The sequence below is a fragment of the Osmerus mordax genome, chromosome 26, assembly GCF_038355195.1.
Source record: "Osmerus mordax isolate fOsmMor3 chromosome 26, fOsmMor3.pri, whole genome shotgun sequence".
Lineage (NCBI taxonomy): Eukaryota > Metazoa > Chordata > Actinopteri > Osmeriformes > Osmeridae > Osmerus > Osmerus mordax.
The window spans coordinates 763,387-781,891 of NC_090075.1; the positions used below are offsets into that span (position 1 = coordinate 763,387).

At 43.3% G+C, this 18,505-nt stretch overlaps 1 protein-coding gene and 1 long non-coding RNA gene across 6 annotated transcripts; one reads left to right on the forward strand and one right to left on the reverse strand.

The window, feature by feature from the left end:
* Positions 1 to 56: 56 nt before the first annotated feature.
* Positions 57 to 17,254, reverse strand: bcl6aa (BCL6A transcription repressor a). Of its 4 annotated transcripts, XM_067229498.1 has the most exons (11): positions 16,699 to 17,254; positions 16,445 to 16,602; positions 9,011 to 9,100; positions 4,252 to 4,423; positions 3,900 to 4,121; positions 2,849 to 3,799; positions 2,321 to 2,502; positions 2,017 to 2,184; positions 1,772 to 1,902; positions 1,466 to 1,603; positions 57 to 1,332 (listed from the first exon to the last, which is right to left on the reverse strand). In XM_067229498.1, exons 2-11 carry the CDS (start codon positions 16,488 to 16,490, stop codon positions 1,189 to 1,191), a joined length of 2,244 nt encoding a protein of 747 aa, XP_067085599.1. In that variant the 5' UTR covers positions 16,491 to 16,602; positions 16,699 to 17,254; the 3' UTR covers positions 57 to 1,188. The 4 variants fall into 4 exon arrangements, with proteins under 4 accessions (XP_067085599.1, XP_067085598.1, XP_067085600.1 ...); XM_067229497.1 differs by having other exon boundaries at positions 16,445 to 17,254; XM_067229499.1 differs by lacking the exons at positions 9,011 to 9,100; positions 16,445 to 16,602; positions 16,699 to 17,254 and adding an exon at positions 6,683 to 6,716.
* Positions 12,900 to 15,022, forward strand: LOC136935844 (uncharacterized). 2 transcript variants are annotated; one of them, XR_010875002.1, is made up of 3 exons: positions 12,900 to 13,037; positions 14,393 to 14,552; positions 14,827 to 15,022. It is a non-coding gene; the product is annotated as an uncharacterized lncRNA (long non-coding RNA). The 2 variants fall into 2 exon arrangements; XR_010875001.1 differs by having other exon boundaries at positions 14,399 to 14,552.
* Positions 17,255 to 18,505: the final 1,251 nt, after the last annotated feature.

The window sequence follows — 18,505 nt, forward strand, 5'->3', positions numbered from 1 at the left end:
ACTACAGTTGCATTTCCTGGATCTGAACTTCTTTACCCAAGAAACACTCAAATGAATACATAGAAATCCATTACCTTTTATTTTACATTCATACATCTAAGATTGTACAGTTTAATGCTGTAAAAAAAAAAAACTCAAACTAAGTCCAGAAGACTCAAGAGATTGAGCGATTATGATTTGCACGGTTTAAGGTTGGTGACGAGCATTTTAGAAAATATACACCCAAACACACACACACACACCCCAAAGAAACCTTGGACACGTGACGTCATGAAGCTGTACCTTAACAGGACGCCTGAACATAAAGGTATCCAGCCACCTGATAGAAAGGCACATTAAGTACACCGTGTATGTACAAACACAATTTTGGACATTTATACAACTTCACTTTAGCTTCTAGAACGACAAACTGTAAACCTTCACTTACCAAAAAAGGAAACTAAAACAAAACCACATCTATACAAACACGTTTGAAGTCAAATATCTTCTTGGTCATACCAAAGCAGAAATGCATATTTCAACATTTAATCATAGATTGGCTCTGCCAGCAGAGAGCAACCTAATAGATATTACACATTGTCACGATATTTATGCAGTTGCCCGGTTCATGAACGTTAACTGTTGGCAACAGTAGTAATGAATCATGCATTTCTTCCACTTCAAAGAGCAGCAGTCATTCTCTTCATTTCAGCCGCTTAATTTACCAATTAAGATGTCAAATTTGTGCAACTTGACATGGTATCATATGTAGACAGAAAATGTCTTAAATTCTATATACAGCCAAATCTTCCGTTACCTTAAAATATAGTACCACCCTTCAATCAAAATTTCAAATACTTTCAGAAAAAGTAAGTTCTTTTATATAAAATACTTCATCCTCAAAAACTGGATTTTTACTCTTTACATTCCATCCTTTAGTCAACAAAATAAAGCTTTATATTACGTACCTTCAAAGCTTCAAAACACTGCCGGCATAATTATATATTTATATCTATATAGAAACAATAAAGTGACTAAGATACCAGATGTGGTTCTATGTTCACATGTTGAGGAAACCCGTGTACTTGGCACATACTGCCCATATATCCTTCCCATCAAATCAACACAGTGTGGCACTACAGTTTTGGATGATTGTACACAGTGGGGTCTTTGAATGCCGTGGTCAATATGGCCGCCCTCCTGTGCCACTCAGCAGGCCTTAGTCAGGTCTGTGGGCAGGTCCGAGGTGGACATGCGGTACTGGATCTTTGTGTTGGTTATCGCGCCGTGCTTCTGTCGAAGATGCAATCGTAGCTGACTCTTGTGGCGAAAGTGCAAATTGCATTTCTCACACTGAAAAAGATAAAATCACAACATTAATTTGTATCTATAAGTATATTGGAGTTGAATCTTTGATTGGAAGTAAAAAAGGTTTGTGTGTGTGTAACGAGGAAGGTCAGGTTAAGGTGTGGAGGTGAGTGCTCACATGGTAGGGCTTCTCTCCCGTGTGGATGCGCAGGTGGCTCTTCAGCGTCTGCAGGTGACGGAAGCGCGTCCCACAGATCTCACAGGGGTACGGCTTCTCCCCCGTGTGGATCAACACATGAGCCCGGAGGTGAGCGACCTGATGACCACAATGTTTTCATTTAGTAGGCAACTATCTAAGCTTCGTACAGTAAAAGGGGGATTTGAACCCTGCAACCTAATCAAGGTGCTACAGCACACCAACAGTAGGTCTAGTAAGTTCAAGACAGTTCCTCCCTCTCTTCCTGTTTGCTTTAAGGAAACTCACCTGTACAAAACGCGCTCCGCATGTTTCGCATTTGTATGGCTTTTCTCCTGAGTGAATACGTGTATGGGTCTTGAGGTTGGCTGGTCTGTTGAACTGAGCACCACAGATGTTACAACGATACGGCTTTTCTCCTGGAACACAAGAAATATACACAAACTTCAAGTAGTGAAACGAGAGAGAGAGAGAGAGAGAGAGAGTCTTTAAAGGCAAATGAGCTAGCCGTTGCCTGGATGTTCCTCCAGTACCTGTGTGAACGGTCTTGTGGCTGGCGAGGTTTCCCTTGTAGCGGAAGGCAGCCTGGCAGCGGTCACACTTGTATGGCTTGTCACTGTGCATCTGCAGCATGTGGCGCTTCAGAGCTTCCTCCTCTGCGTACTTCGAGTCGCATTCGTTACAGAAGAAAGTCCCGTTTTCTGTATGAAGGTGAGGAGGGGAAGGAAGAGGGAAAAGAATAAGTCAAATAAGTCAGAGGGGTCTGTGGTATGTGCTCGCCACAGGAGACGACGCCCCCCCCCCTCCCCCCCCCCCCGTAAATTTAAATCAACCAACCACAGCTGGAGTCGGAGTATTCTGAATGAAGCTCTGCCATCTCCTCGGCCAATCGGGACGCAGCGGTGTTGGGGCACTCTTCTGAGTGCTGGGGGGACTGGGAGCCGCAGGAGGAGCACTTTAAGTGGCTGATGTAGAGAGAGGAGTGGCTGTCGGCATTGCGCTGCGATCCCTCAAGTGCTCTATAGAGAGACACAACAAGCGCTTTGTGTCAGACGCCGTTCCACAGGACGGTCTTAAATGCAGCAGGGACAGACAACATATGTAGGCCAGCGGATTTGAATAAAACATAGCCCCTAGGTTAGTTTTAACACTAAAAAAGGATGCTACTATGGAAAAACAATTAAAACAGTGGAGAGGTTTCTAGTGAAACAGGTCATTGCGCACACACACACACACATTCAATATTCCGTTTTGTAATACCGAAAATCAAAGTTTGAACAGTTCTGCAAGTTGTGTAATAAAAAGAATGTTTGGCACGGTTTCAAAGACAACCACAGGATGAACAGGTGTTCCCCAGAAGCTCACCTGTTGATGATATTGTTGAGCCGGCTGGCCTGAGGAGCAGGCAGGTCCTCTCCGTGCTCGCTGATCTTGGAGGAAGTCTGGGGGTCCAGGTGCTCAGCGTCCCTGGGGTGGAGGTAGGGAGACAGGCCGAGGCGCTGGGGTGAGAGCAGGCCTTGCTCTTGGAGCCCAGGCCCCCCCTCCTCCTCCTTCTCCTTGGCGCTCTGGTTGAGCACAATGAACTTGTACTTCTTCCAGTTGCGGGCCTTGGGGTCCTGCGTGCTGGGCGGGGCCTGGGTGCGGGTGGCCTGGGAGAGGCCTGCGTTCTTGCTGCTACTGGACTCCGTGGGGGAGTTGGGCTGGCAGTCGGACTTGAGCGGGCTCTGTGGGCTGCTCATCAGGCCCTTGCGTCCCACGGAGGAGATCCCCAGGGGGTAGTGCTGGTGGGTCATGTCCTCCTCCGTCTGGTGCTCCTTCCCTGCCTCCTTCAGCGCCTCGTGGGCCAGACCCGGGAAGCCTCGCTTCCTGGACGCCGCCAGCTGGCCGACTGCCTCGTGGCTTTCCCTCCGCACCTCCTCCTCCCTGGCCGGCTCCCTGGAGGAGGAGGAGGAGTAGGCGGAGGCGTGGCAGGGTCGGCTGTACTCCACCCTCATGCTTCCCCCGGCGTCCGGGGGGGAACAGTGCTTGTGGTGGATGCTGCTTTTGGAGAGATCGGTGAAAGCGTTTTTGGCATCGGTCAGCTTGCAGAGTGGGAAGGGGAACCCTTGCATAGGGAACTGGCCGTAGAGATGGTAGTTACTGGGAGTGTTGACACTGTTGAACATGCTGGAGCCGTAAGATCTTCCATCCCGGAAGGGGGCCATGCGGCCAGGCAGGCTGTCAACCATGTCGTGGGGACGGTATGCATGCACGTCCTGGGGCAACAGCAAGGGGCTGACCAGGAACTCATCTCTGGGTAGTTTAGTGGTCGGATCGCTGTGGAAATGGTGAAAGGGTTAGTAACCAGCTGCCAACCCCCCCCCCCCAACACGCTGTTTTAACACAGCTTTTAAACTGAAGTCCTGATCTTGCCTACCTTGACTTCATGAATCTGTGACATGTGTCCACAACATGGTCCATCTGCAGGTAGATGGCGGTGTTCATGATGGCCATGATCAGGCTCTCCTTAAGGGTCAGCCGAGACGTGTACATGAACTCCAACAGGATGGCAAAGCCCTCTGGGTCCACCTTGGGGTCCAAGCTAATGGCGTTTAGGTTGCATTTTAGGGAATCGGTGAAGATTGTGTAAAACAGCCCACTAAAAGAGGGAGTTGAAAGAGAGGGGGGGGGGGGGGTTGGAAGGAAGGAATATGAATCACTTTCACTAGAAAGGACATTGAGGAATTCTACATTTGAGACCACAGACTTCTGGGACCACAGGCACAAACCTGCAAGCCATGAGGACAGTCTTGTGTGCCCTGAACTGCTGCCTGCTGACCAGGATGGTGACGTCCGTCAGGATGTCTCTGCTGCGCAGCCGGTTCAGATTGAGCAGAACGTCACTGGCATGGCGCGTGAACTGTATGCAGCTGTCTGCCGCGCTAGCCATTTTGTCAAGGTCTGCAAGGCGGGCAAAAATATAATGTTTTTTTTTTTTTTTTTTTTTGTAAAACACGTGGCAAAAGTCCAGTGTCAAAACACTTCAGAGGAATGACAAGTTGTTTAAAAGTACAGTATTGGCGTGAATATCTCATAACATTAAGACTAGATTTCAGTGTAGCCCAGTAACCTATTATTTATCAAAGCTCTCCAACGGGCGGCGCTGTTTATTAAGAAATATGAAACTTGGCGCTTTCCATTCTAATGGCAACATGCACTCCTGGGTTAACAAAGTTGTAAAACATGAAATTGCCAAGAAGAAACATAATTAACAGATTTCCCCCCGAAGATAGCCTAACTTTGCAAGAGTAAATTAAACATATCAAGGAATTGAAAAATACTAATCTGTGCCTAAATATGCCTTAATTAGCGCATAATCCCTTTTTACCTGCAACATATTGTATGACGAGCATTCCGGCCAAGATCAAGTGTTTCCCAGCGTCATCACATCGTTTGTTCATTACATTAGTGTGATATTGAACCAACCCAAATTTGATTAATTTTAGATCCAAACATATGCTCGAACATATGTATCTTGCATGTATACATGCATCTTAATTGTTCATACTGTTACAAGTTAGTCAGAAGTTGAGGTAGGCTATAGCCCTTTTTTGTTTTCAATTATGACTTAGTGCCTATAGCCTATAACGACAGTTCCAAAGCAATAACTGACATTCTTTCTTGCCATGATTTAAACAGGCCTAATAAACTTAAAGCGAAGGTATTTTTTCCTTAATACCGCAAGGTCTGCCATGACAATAAAGCCCACTCTTCTCCAACCGCGAGATGTCATGGTTTACTTTGCCACGCGTGTTCGGCACATGTTGAAGCTTATGAATATAACTTCACCACCAGCACCATCTTCGCCGTGGCACAACCAGGGCATACAGGTTTAATACCTTTTGAAATATTTTACATGGCTGCAGCCTTTTACCACAATTATTAACTAGGCTAATTAAACCTTATACATATGTTATTACATTTAGGATACGAAATTGTCTGTAGTCCAGAAAGAACAGTAGTATTGCATTACAGGACAATGATTTATGATTGTATCCTTAACTTAGGATTCAGACTTCTGAAGTTGCAACTGGAAACGTCCGTACTAATTTCTAAGAAAAGAACATGTATTGATAGACTATATAAGGTAGACCAATGTTTTACAACTGTGCTAAATTTTCCTACGCGATCTTACCATATTGTTCCACCTTTAATTAGGCAATTTATTACTTTTTGTCATGTTCCCAAATGTTGCCATTTTAGTCTACTTCTTATCAGCCAAACTTGTCTGTGAAAATAACAACAACCCTTTAGCCTAACTAAAAACACGATCTCAAACTACACTTAAAGTTGCCTAACCTTTAATTCGATCAATAAACTATTGGCAAGGACAACCGGAGATGCGGTCGCCAAGTTTAATTCATCAAGTTTGTGTCCCAAGATCTTCCCTTTCCCAACAGCGGTCTGTGTGCGGATACAAATGTGAGCACTTAAACGCTTCACAACCAGGGCAGGCAACAATGTTTTCGTCACTTTCCTTACAAGTGCGTGATAACACAATACAAATATTATATAGACAGCGCGTTGCATGATAACCTAACCTGCTCGTCATTGTATGCCAAAACCATAACTATCTCAACAGACTATGCTAACATTCTTATAGCTGCCAATAAAACGACAACCTGTTATCAAAACAAGACTACCCACTGATTAACAGAACTGCCACATTTTACTCCTTCACATGGCAATGACACTTGTGGATGCGGAGAAATAATCTGCCCATATCAATGTTCAACTTCAGAACAAGTAATTTTTGGAGCATAGAAAGCGCCGCAGTGAAACCCGGAGCGTCTTGTTTATTATTAGTAGTCCAGCTCACCCCTCCGCTATTGCTAGCTCTGCTCAACGTAATCTAATTTCTCTCCCAACTGCGAGCGGAACACCGCTTAAAACACCCGGTTTCAAGCGCGCTCACCCAGACCTGTAACAGCGAACCGCCGCTGAGAAAGCCTAACATTAGGTAGAGGATCTGTCAAGAGCACTGTCACAAACCCAGAGACACTCAGTATTAACGGATCTCACTTTCCACCAAACACCTAGATAAACATTTTTAAATAAATTCACAGACTGTCACTCCAACCACACCAGCACCGGGATAGCAGCGGAGACTACAGCTTCGCGCCATATTTACAGAGGGAAAAAAGGAATTTAAAAAATCACCTGGTAGCGCTTTCCTAGAAACTTCTTGCGTCACCACTTCTAAGAACCCCAGTTCTAAGAATCAGACGAGCTCAATTCTCGGAATTTGAGCCTGCGACCATACCATTTTCCGAGGGCTGGGTTGAGCAGGGTTTTAAAAAAAGTTAACATTCCATCTCTCTCGAATTTATTTTTCAATCGATAGTATACATTACACGTTTATAAACCCTTGTGGAGAAAGTAAAATGTTTAATAATTCTTAAAAAGTACGTTATTTTCCAAGATTATGGGAGAAATATACTGTGGTGGGAATAGATTCACCCTCTCTTTGGAACCGTCCATTCTAGACAATCACGTGGGCAGACGAGCTGGTTTAACAACCAATACCCTGAGCCGAGGATCCGAGATTCTCAGAACTAATTTACTATTCAATGACAAGCAAAGTATCCATTCGTTGTGTTTCCCCTGTAATAAACTCACTGGCAAAGCCTGCTCGCAACACATTAACGGAGCAGACTCGGACACGGTTATCCTAGACCTATGTGAAATTATGATTTTTATTTCTCCTGCAGAGAAGGGCTCAAATATGCTATTCCAGTTTTCTATCTTCATTTCTGTGGATGCTGGTAAACCGTCATGGGTTTGTTTTTGGAAAGGCTCTCTCATCTGAGACTCGATTGGAAACGCAGTAATTCGGCTATAGTGCCTTTTGAAAAGTTGTCAGTTTTATGTGATAAAATATGCTTTTGGCAGGCTGGACGCCCGCCGCGTGTAGCATCTATTTGAATGCAGTTCAAGAACATGATGCCATTCGCAGTATTGCATTCCTCGAGGCAACTTTACTAAACTAATTAACTCGTCTTAAACCTCTGTGTTTTTGGTGTTCAATCTTGATCAAAATCGGAATATTGCAACCTATGAGGTTACAAAATACAGTTATTGTAGTAGGCTATAAAGTAACCTATAAAGTAACCGATTTAAAGCGAATTGTCGTGGGCCAAAACGTACTGCCTAGACAAGGCTGCTTAACTAAATAAATGTGAACTTAACCTTTAGGCTAACTTCGTCTTGTATTTCCCGTTCTATAGGTTAGTTCAGTTTTGGGACAACAAGCAGAGGCCTGTGCCGTTCTATAGCCCAAAGTACTGTTTGGAATTCTGACATGTTTTATGTAGCTGTTTCATATGTCAGGTGTCAAGGCCAAGTCCCAGAGCAGCTGTTTGTCACTGGTCCGACCCGAGGCCCTCGCACAACGTCGCACATAATCGGACTGTCCCTATGAGAGAACGAGAAATGAAAGTTAACATGTCTATTTTCATTTCCGGCACTGATTACGATTATATTATAACCGCTCCTCAACATCGGTAGCCTAGGCTACACTCTGTCTAACCAGATGGGTAGGCTACTCAACATGAACGTAATTTCCAGTAGGCTATTATCTTAATTTCTTTTAACAATTTGAGCCAATTAACTGACTTTAAACAGCCAGCGTATTTAAGATACAGTGCGGTTTGGCCTATTACATTGTAAAGGGCTTGTCTTTGTGGCTAATTACTTTTTTGCGTTATAAACAAACCCTACACGGGCAATAAACAGTCGATCTTAAAAAGGTTTAAAGCACACACGCCACCGTCCTAATTTCTGAGCAATGCTAAGCGCACGATCTTTCCACAAACACAATACCCTTGCAAGTTGGGCTACTTTGGTCAGTTTATTTAGTTATAAACATCCTCCTTTAGACAAATTGTGTTTGGGGTAGCCTGTGCTTCTCAGTCTTTGAAACGGAGGTGTTATTTCTGAACGAACACTTATTAAAAGTGAAAGATAAAGGCTTACTTAAATATGTGTAGGCCTACTACACATGACTGAATATTTGTATAAATATTTACATTGACACTAACTCATTGCTCACATTTCCAGTTTGCAAATTCCAACAATAGATTAATACGGTTTTAAATGGTCGATGGTTTATTTTGGATACTTCAGTAATAAACACAAGCTTCTTTAAGTGAGTGTTCAATTATTCTGATCATGACTTGAAGCTGTAGAGGTGAAGGAGTACATTGTGCTACTTGTTGATGCCAACAGTTTAAATGTTGCCTTTCCAGACTAACTGGCTTGAGTAGTAAAAAAAAACTGAGCTCTTTTAATTATAACTTCACCTCAGAGTTTCTTGATGTCAGTTGTAAATTGAAATTTCACAATGTTTTTTTTCTTCTTTTTTTTCTTTTCTTCACTGGCTGCTTGGCACAGTTCTCATTGAATTAAGAGATTAAGAGCAGGAGGAGATGAATGTAATGTTGGTGTTCCTCCTAACAGTTATGCTGCCACGAGGCCCGTCATACTAACCCAGGGGTTGTTTGTGCTGGTTCCAGACCAGGGCCTGGCTGTCCTCACGCATCCTGTTCGCTCCCTGGTACAGGAGGAGCATGTGCTGGGCTGAGGAGACAAATGTGGAGACATGAATATTGGTTGAGAGTTCACCCAAAGCAAAGTGCATGCCTATTGATTAACATTGATCTGGTGTGACACTTATTAGTCCTTAATTAGTTTTGATGTCTGCAGTATGCATGAACTAATTTTTTATTTAAGACTGCACTATCTATTGATTAAATTTATTCTGGATTCAAGTGTTTCAAAATATCAATAAAACGGACCTCAGAATTTAAATAAGTTGTTGTTAATTTTCTTTACAGTATGTATTTTTTGGGACATAAAGGGTAATCTAGCAAACTCAGTAACGTGTTGTGTGTTAATTACAGTGGTGTGCATTAAACTGTGTAACAGGCTTGTTCTGAAACACTACAGGTGAATAACAAGTTTGTACCTTCTCCTGTCAGACACACAAGCACAACTCCCAAAGGTACTGATGTCACTCAAGTCTTTGTGAACTTCTGTACCCAAAACAAAGATTCTTTTGTGTTCTTGCTGTTTGAAACAGCTATACCCAATTCTGAGGTGAACACAGAGGTGAACACCAGTGAAGACAGGAAGGCCTGTTCTATAAATAGTCCGCCCGTGCTCTGCCTCACTCACAATGTGTGGGCTCATCTTTGAGAGCAGAGGTTACACAGGATGTCAGGTGATTAAGAGTGTCTGCTTTTTTCCATCTCTGAAAAACGTGTACAGGCAAGATCTACCAGTACCTGTGGGAATATCGCTTTGCATTGTCTTTAGTCTCCTGTCAAGTGTGTTTCATTACCAGAGCATTGAGGCAGTAGAGGTCTGATTCTACTGCGCTCACAAGTGAATGACCTACATACTTTGAAAGCCTTTGGGGAAGATCGTATCAACCCCTGCTCTGACTGACAAGTTTTTACTGTTCCCATTATTTAAATTATCATAGAAAGTGAATGTGGGTTAACAATAGACACCAGGAAAGGAATATTTTAGGTACACACATCTGAGAAGCATTAACTCAGATGTGTGTAAGAGAGTAACTTTGGTTAAAATTTGTTTTGTAGAAACATTTTAACTTTTGAAATACTTTCACGTAAGGTCAATCAGTTTTGATAGATGTTTCTTGTGGAAAATCATTGGCTTCAATTATTGATTCAATTACAATTTATGCACATTTTATGGTCAGAATTTAACCTGGGCCTTGACTTAGATTACCATTTTGAACTGTGGACATATTCCTAATCTTATTCATTTAGGATAATTATTCACCTTTGACCCTTTAACTTGCAACCCCAACTGATGCAGGATGATATTTAAATACGTTATGTTGAAAGAAAGAAGGTTGTTTGCGAAGTAAGTTTGTAAAGTTTCAAAGTTTGAATAGTTTGCTTTAATCAATGTTAGCCATCCTTTCAGAAGGAGTTACTGTTTACCTTCCCCACCTCTGTTGAGGAGGCATGTGATTATGTTATAATATAATGTAAACGATTTCTCCCTCCGGAAGCTGTGCGCTTCCTCTTATCTGCAACAATGTCCCAACACCGCACCCCAGGTGTTCACAAACCAAGGGGGAAGAACGTCTCTGAAATAATTAAGGCGCAGGCTTTTACAACAATCTTCAATTCAGCCAAAGAAAGACTATGTTGGGCTCCAAACAAAGAGCAACGTCAACTTTATTTCAATCCACTTGGGGGATGTTTAAGGCGCTCCAGAACTGTTATGCATAATGCACAGCCATAAACCCATCCAGGAGTTTGGAGAGAGATGTGTAGTTTACTCAGGCCCCATGCTGTGCCCGGGTACACAAGGATGAGATAATTACTGCAAAACCTTGGCAAACTTTTACTCAACCAATTCCCAACAAAAATAAATGACCCACTTATGGAGGCTGGAGAGTGTGGATCCAATGGAGACCAGCTGATCAATACCCATCTCCAGCCCCTTCTCCAGTCCCATGTCCAGCCCCATCTCCAGCCCCAGCCCCATCTCCATCTCCAGCCCCATCTCCAGCCCCATCTCCAGCCCCATCTTCACCCCCATCTCTACCCCCATCTCCAGCCCCATCTTCACCCCCATCTCCAGCCCCTTCTCCAGCCCCATCTCCAGCCCCTTTTTCACCCCCATCTCCAGCCCCATCTCCACCCCCATCTCCAGCCCCTTCTCCACCCCCATCTCCAGCCCCATCTCCAGCCCCTTCTCCACCCCCATCTCCAGCCCCATCTCCAGCCCCATCTCCAGCCCCATCTCCAGCCCCAGCCCCAGTCTCCCATCCTGCGAGGAGGGATTAACATCTCCCTAAAACCCTGGCCGCCCATGGCTGTTTTATCAACGTATAACGTAGAACCAGAAACATGAAGCATTCCTCCTCTTTGTTTGACAGAGTTTAGCTTTTCCCTCTTTAAGGTGCTGGAGTCACCAGCCTCCACCAGTCAAAGTTGGGGTTGTGATCAAAACCGACAAGTATCAGCAACACGGATTCAGGTGGGAAAACGGAGAGGGGAAAAAACACCATACATTTTTCACATACTGTGGTAAGATCTGACAGAGTGAAAAACTACCACAGGATCTCATCCCAGACCCAGTGTGGGTCACTGGATAGAAATGCCCACTGACAAAAGCCTGAGGGCCGGAGGTTGCCTCACCACCTTTTTCATAATCTGTACACTTTTCTCTCGTTTCTGCCCGTTTCACAGCAAATTTCTGCCAACTTCAGTGTTCATTGTCAGCAAAGAAGTGAACGCGAAGCAGCTCTGCTCTGTTGGGCATGATGCAACCAGGCTGTAACCCAAACAGATATGCTGTTAGCTACAACACAGCCAGGACTTCTCAGTTCCTTACTTTAAAAGAAAGGCTTTTGTTGTTAACAAGTTTTTTTTTTCTTATCACCTCTCTCTCTCTCTCTCTCTCTCTTCTAAACTCATTCTGTCCCGGCAGAATAGTCACATGCACACCACACTCTCTGGTTAAGGGGAATTTGATCACCTATAGGCTTAGCGGATGCAGTTTTGAGATCATCTTTGAACCTGTTTACTACAGATGCCATTACTTTTGTTGCTAAGCAGTAGTAATTGCTTAGAAATTTCATAGTCATTAAGTTATTTTTAGGAGTAAAACAGAGACAGTTTAGAGTTAGATTCAGCCATGAACAAATATCATCTAACAACATGTTAAGATGATGTTTTAACTGGGATAAAAGAGGAGTCACCTAGCATGTGTAGTCACTGTCTCTGTGCTCGAGGGGGACTTTAGTGCATATCATTGGTGTGGTTTGTCGGGTTTTGTTTAAGATCACACATCATTAATTAGACGTGTATTCTACCATCACAACTCTCCTTGAGAAAACAACCTCTCTCTGTCTATCTCTCTTTCTGTCTCTCTCTTTCTGTCTCTCTCTTTCTGTATCTATTTCTCTCTGTCTCTCTCATTCCGTCTTTCTCCCCCTGTCTCCCCCTCTCTCTCTCCCCCCTCTCTCTGTCTCAGACTCTCAGACCTCACACTGCCAGAAGGCTGTGCATGCAGCCAGCCCTGCAGCCCTGCAGCCCTGCAGCCCTGCAGCCCTGCAGCCCTGCAGCCCTGCAGCCCTGAGTGCTGACGTTCTTCACCTCTGTGAAGACACGCCGAGCGCTGGTCTCCATTTAGAAACATCTAGTTTCATCATTTCTTTTCTCACTTTACCCATCACTGTGACTGTCGGGTCAACAAGTATCTCCTTTCAGAACTGACTGGTGTTGTACTCCAGCATGGACAGACGAAACATGAGCCCTTTGACCTGGTGAACTTTTTAACTTGAGGAATTTTCCATCAGGGCTGTCTGTTAGTGCTGTGGCAGAGTACAGCACGCACAGGGAAGGTGTCTGGGGGATCTCCAGCAGCCCTCCTGTACTACTGTTGCCTCTGGGGAACCTGGCGTTGTCGAGGGGGAGAGGACGACTTGCCCCTGACAGGGACAGACCCGGGGGAGGCATTTGTGAGGCATGTGAGTTATGAAACAACTGCCAATGTTTTTCAAAACAGAGAAAGAAGTTTGACACACAAAATCAGATTTAACAGATCTTTTTTTTTTTTTTTCATTAGTATTTATAGATTTTTTTTTATGTGGGACACGGGTGCTGTCATAAGCCTTCAAGTGATTCAGAAAAGTACGTTGATGTTTAAATTCCCTGGTGAGGCCTGTTCATAATGTTCCTGGCACACTGCTAGCTTGACGCTCCCGAATTCCAGTGTTCGCGCTCCGTCGCGACCTTAGCAAAGAGAGCAAAGGAATGAAAACCAGTTCAGTCGAATCGAGCTGTGCGTATTCACTCACACTGGTGAGGCGCTGCGAGGTGGAATGCAGGCAAGCACAGTCAAAACTACATGGAATTTTCCACGCTTCTCACCAGAGTTCCCTTGTCAGTGTGCCATCTGGTGGATGATTATTCAGTTACAAAAGGTGCACGTGACGGTGAAACGTTCATGCTGTGCTCTCTCTGAAGCCTTCGCGGGCCAAAGGCCATTGAAACAGCATTTTACGCAGGGTGAAAAAACGAGCTGTTCAAAGTCTCGAGAGCTAAGCTGCTCTTGTGCTGCTCACGTGCTCAAAGATAATCAGCTGGACTGGCAGAGGATCAGCTACAGATAAGCACATAATTAATACCCCGAACAAATGCCTAGATAAGTGTTTTAAACAAACAAGACATTGTACTCAATGTTGTTTTTGTTTTTTTCAAACACTTGACCGGGGTTTCGGGCTAAATGTTCTTCTGAGGTGTGAGTCAGAAACAGTGTAAACAAACAGCTCCAGTTACCCTCCTGCTATCCTCTCTCTCGACCAATCAGAGCGCTCTCCATAGTTAGTCCCCCTTTCTGTAGTACTGCCTGGCCAACAGAATCATGTTGCTCTCAGAGCTGCTCTCAGAGCTGTGAACGCTTGACGATCACAGTTCCAGGGTAACGTTGATTTTATTTCGACTTAGGGAGGAAAAAGCTCTAGCTTGGCAACAGCAGATTGGATGCACTTCACTTTTATTAATCGTGTCGCATGAGTTGTTAAAAAAAAACTCATACGGCATAGCTTTCATACTCAAATCTATTTTAAATCACTTCATTCTACCTCATTCATCAGAGGGGAGGTCAACCTGTATAATCTAATGTGATAGATGTATATCATCACATATATATATTATATACACAGAATACACAAACTTTTAGTTGTTGTATTGGCATAGATACAGTACGGAGTGATAAATCTGAAATTGCAAACACACTCTTCTGTAATACCACTTTCCTGAAATGTTTGCATTTCATATTCCACTACTCTGTATTTGTTTGTAAATGTATATTTTTGGCCAGAGACAGATGCATAGAATCAGGAGAGAGAGAGACAATGGCATTGGGCGGACTTGAACCTCAGCATCAGGGCCTTAGCCCGTATCGTACGCGCTCTAACCACTGACCCCTATGACTTGTGTTCCAACCCAACATTCCTGTCCAAACAATGAAACAGCTTCAGGTATGACCTTCCACACCCTCTCCCATACCTCTGTGGTCTTGTACTTTTCCAATAATCTGCACTAGATAAACATTGTGAAATAGGGATCAAATGGATAGTTACGATGGATGTACAAAAGGTCACAAGTTTTGAATGGATTGATAGTAATAACAAATTTTATACATGATTGGGACACAATCTGAGATTAATCTTTCTTTTCTTTCTTTCTTTCTTCTCTCTCTCTCTCTCTCTCTCTCTCTCTCTCTCTCTCTCTGTCTCTCCTTCCACTTGCTAGTTCATCTTTCCTGCTTTATCCACCTGTTGTACCTGAAACAGCTGTTCAGCAACACTGTTACAGAGCTGCATTAGTGTCTGATGCCACCACAACACACACTGGTTTAGTGGCCAGGTCCCGTCATCTGAGGGATCGATCCTCTAACATGTCAAAAGGCCACATGTGCAACACCAAATAAACTTCGGGAAAGAAGGAATTCTGTATCACATGCCTTTCCAGCAGCCATTAGTATATTTGTTGGTGCGATTTGAAGCTAGTGTGTTGCTGTGCTCCATCTCAGGCAGTGGATGCAGGATAATCCAGGGTGACATGGATGCAGGGAGTTTGGCCAGGATGAAAGCACTCCCTCAAAGCCCCAGAAAGCAACCTCTCTCTCTCACTCACTCTCGCTCTCAATTTATCTCACTCACTCTCTCTCATTCTCTCTCACTCTTTCTTTTTCTATCTCACTCTTTCTCTCTCTTTCACCCTCTCTCTCCCTGAGAAAAAACCTGATTTCATTTGGAAGTAATCCAGTTCTGTTTCCATGGACTCAACTATGAGATAGAAAAAAGCATGTTTTATAAAATATCAATTGACATGAGTAGTTGGAGTTAAGAAGAATTTTCATTTGTATATTTTGGGGGAGGATTCCAAAAAGATTGGCCATATAAAATATGGGCCATCATGCATCGCCATCTGCTTGCATATTTCTGAAAGATATGGTGTTTATTTATTTTGATTAAGCGATGAAAAATCAATATTGTATTTCATCAAATCATGAACACACTCGTGGAAAAATTATATAAAGTGAAAAGAGAACAATATATTATATTTCTTTTCTGCAGAGAAAACTATATATTTTAACACATCCCTGTGAGAACATGGCATGTTTATAGTCACAGACAGCAGTATCAACTAGGACTGAATGGATTTTCACACCAACTTCCACAACTTTTAACATCGTTATCAAAGAATTGACCCTGACAAATTCTTGTTCTTGTCTCAGAGGAGCCTCCAACACTTAATGTTTTTCACAATTAATTTACTACATTAACATTAATGATATGATAATGTTAAGTTAATTTAACAATTCAGCAATCTTTTCTTAGTCAAATAATGCTGTAACACTTACACAGCCTCCACATGTCAAGAGAATGTATCTAGCTACACGTTGCAAGAAACAATCATTCCTTTTTAATAACAAAGATTCCCTCTGTTCACACACTTGAATGAGCAGAGAAATTATATTTAATAAAAATATATTTTAATCTTTAGTAGATCTGTTAGAATTACCCAGTGGTTCTGTAGTTTCACAACATATCTTTGAGCAGTTTAACACACACCATTTTTTTCCTCGGATCACTGCAGATGTCTGGTGTTCCTGTCATGATAATGTCACTCATTATCTCCTTATAGAAACACAGACTTCAACATCTACATGTGTGATGCAATCTTTATCAGAGGTCATTCTCCACACACCAAAGCTTATCTTCAAACATAGCGAAGGATAAAGATCTATATTTAATTTTCTTTTGAATATATTTATTTCACATGAAATGCGTGACTGAAACTCACAAGAAGAGAACCCATTCTTTCACTTAGAGTTAGTCTGAGAGGTGTGCAGTAGAATTCTCACCTTGTTTCTGCTGGAAGGAGTTGGGCATCATGGGATTTGTAGTCATCCCCAGGTAGCAGAGCAGAATCTGGACTTCAGAGTTCTGGAAGAGGAGGTCTGGTCCGAGTCCAAAATGCCTTTGTTGGGGGGTCAGTTATCAGCAGTGATCAGTTATCACCCTGAGGAAGAGAAGATATCCTGGGTTCAGCGAAGAGAGACGGAGACGTGGCAGAGCTGGATCATGCAGAACTGGATGTCAGATTGGGGGCTCAAACCTTGCGGAGAGGCATTCAGAGTAAGCTTGGCAAAGGCAGCTGTCCTCGAGGCTGAAGTGTGTCGTGTCGCTGGTGGAGAGGGCTTGGAGGAACCTTCTTCCTGGCAGTGATGGCAACGCTTCTAGAAAAGCTGGGCAACGGCAGCAGAGGGTTGAAGTGAGTCAAGTCGACTGAGCGCGCTCCACGCTAGTGAAACGGTCCACAGGGCATCGCTGGCGCTCTAAGCTGATAGGCCGACTGCACTCTAGCGTTCATTGATTGTAGCGTTTGGTCGCTCCACTTTCCATGAATGCTAAAACCATGGGGGCAGCTCAGTTTTGCAACAAAAAAGAGGGGAGATTAAACAGCCAGTGAAATAATCCCAGTTTTTTTTTTTATAATACGTTTGAATAAGGAGGAATCTAAAATCCCATTGAGTCACATAAACTCTAAACCTTGGACTACCAGCGCCTTTAATATGCCGCAGCCTAGGGACCCTGGAGCCATCTGTCAGATTACAGCCTTTCATATACGGCAATGACACATTGTTTTATAAACAGAGCTTTTATACAACAAACATTTCAGTGTCCTAGAGCATTAATCTACGTAAGCTGGTCTCAATCCATGGAACTAGATATTGCTCTTTATAACTTGTCTAGTTAGGGGGTGGAGGGTATGGAGAGGGTGGCACTACATCACTCCAGATGTCCCCACAGCCTGGTACAACCAATGGGGCCAGTTTGGGCAGAATTTGGGGAGCAAATCCTGAAAAGGGGGAAGAGAAAAAAATAAACAAAGATTCAAGTTTGTAGTTTTTCATGTTTATCCTTAACCTTTGGTGGAAGCACATTTTATAATCTTATAAACTCATACATTTCTGGTAACTAGTATTTTGGGGGATGGGGGGGTGCTTATAAGGCAAAGTAGGCAAGACTGTGAACACTACACCATATTGTGATTTCTTTACTTTTTATAAATTAATATCTAGGTTAACATAGACTTCTGAGAAGTCACACAGTGCACCAACACGAATCAGACGAGAAAGGGTACATTTTTAAGTATTCAAAACACCCAGAGTTTTCAAAGTTCTCACGTCATCTAACATTAAGGCGCATTTAACTGAGCAGTGTTATGCTGGACAGTAGTTGTCCCAATGGTTATACATCCAATCATACATAAAAATCCTCATTCAACATATATGCTTTTATATACCGATGGCAAATGACCGGTGAGCTGCTTGTTGATCCTATCATCCGGGGTCAGGGATCAACCGTAACATGGATCAACTTAATCTCTGAATTGACATAATCAAAAGCCAACATGGGGTCACTTCCTGTGTAAGATATACACTGCTGCCACAGTAGCTACCAATTGTTCAGCCTGTCTCTGACTTCTGGTGGATGTTTAACTGGCTGAGATGACCAGTATTATCAGAGGACATCTTGGTTATTGGATGCCTGGCTGTTTCCTGGCTCCGTAGGTGTACATCGTCTCACTCATAACACACGTAATCCTCGTGCATAGTGAACCTTTAAGATTCGTTTGTGAGGTTTTATGAAAGTTCTGACTATATACAGTTTTTCTTTTAGGTAAATATTCAGGATGCAGACACAGAGTGATATGTGATCTGTAGTTCAGTTTGTTTATTAAATCCTTCTCTCCCTGTGTCAGGATGGCTTGTGCCGAGAGTGAGTGAGTGAGTGACCTTAATCATCGGAAGGATATTTAGGTTTCAGGCTATCCCCAACTGGAACATACGCTCATACTGTCATCTCCACTGGGTTGAAACAGCTGGCAGCCATGACATCTCTTTGGGCGAAAGGGTAGT

Excerpts from the sequence above, each read along its gene's own strand:
- bcl6aa (XM_067229498.1), bottom strand. The coding sequence starts at position 16,490 with ATGACTACAAATCCCATGATGCCCAACTCCTTCCAGCAGAAACAAG. Across the intron at positions 2,503-2,848 it reads CTCAACAATATCATCAACAG|AGCACTTGAGGGATCGCAGC; the intron begins GTGAGCTTCTGG and ends GTCTCTCTATAG. Across the intron at positions 1,604-1,771 it reads GCGGAGCGCGTTTTGTACAG|GTCGCTCACCTCCGGGCTCA; the intron begins GTGAGTTTCCTT and ends TGTGGTCATCAG.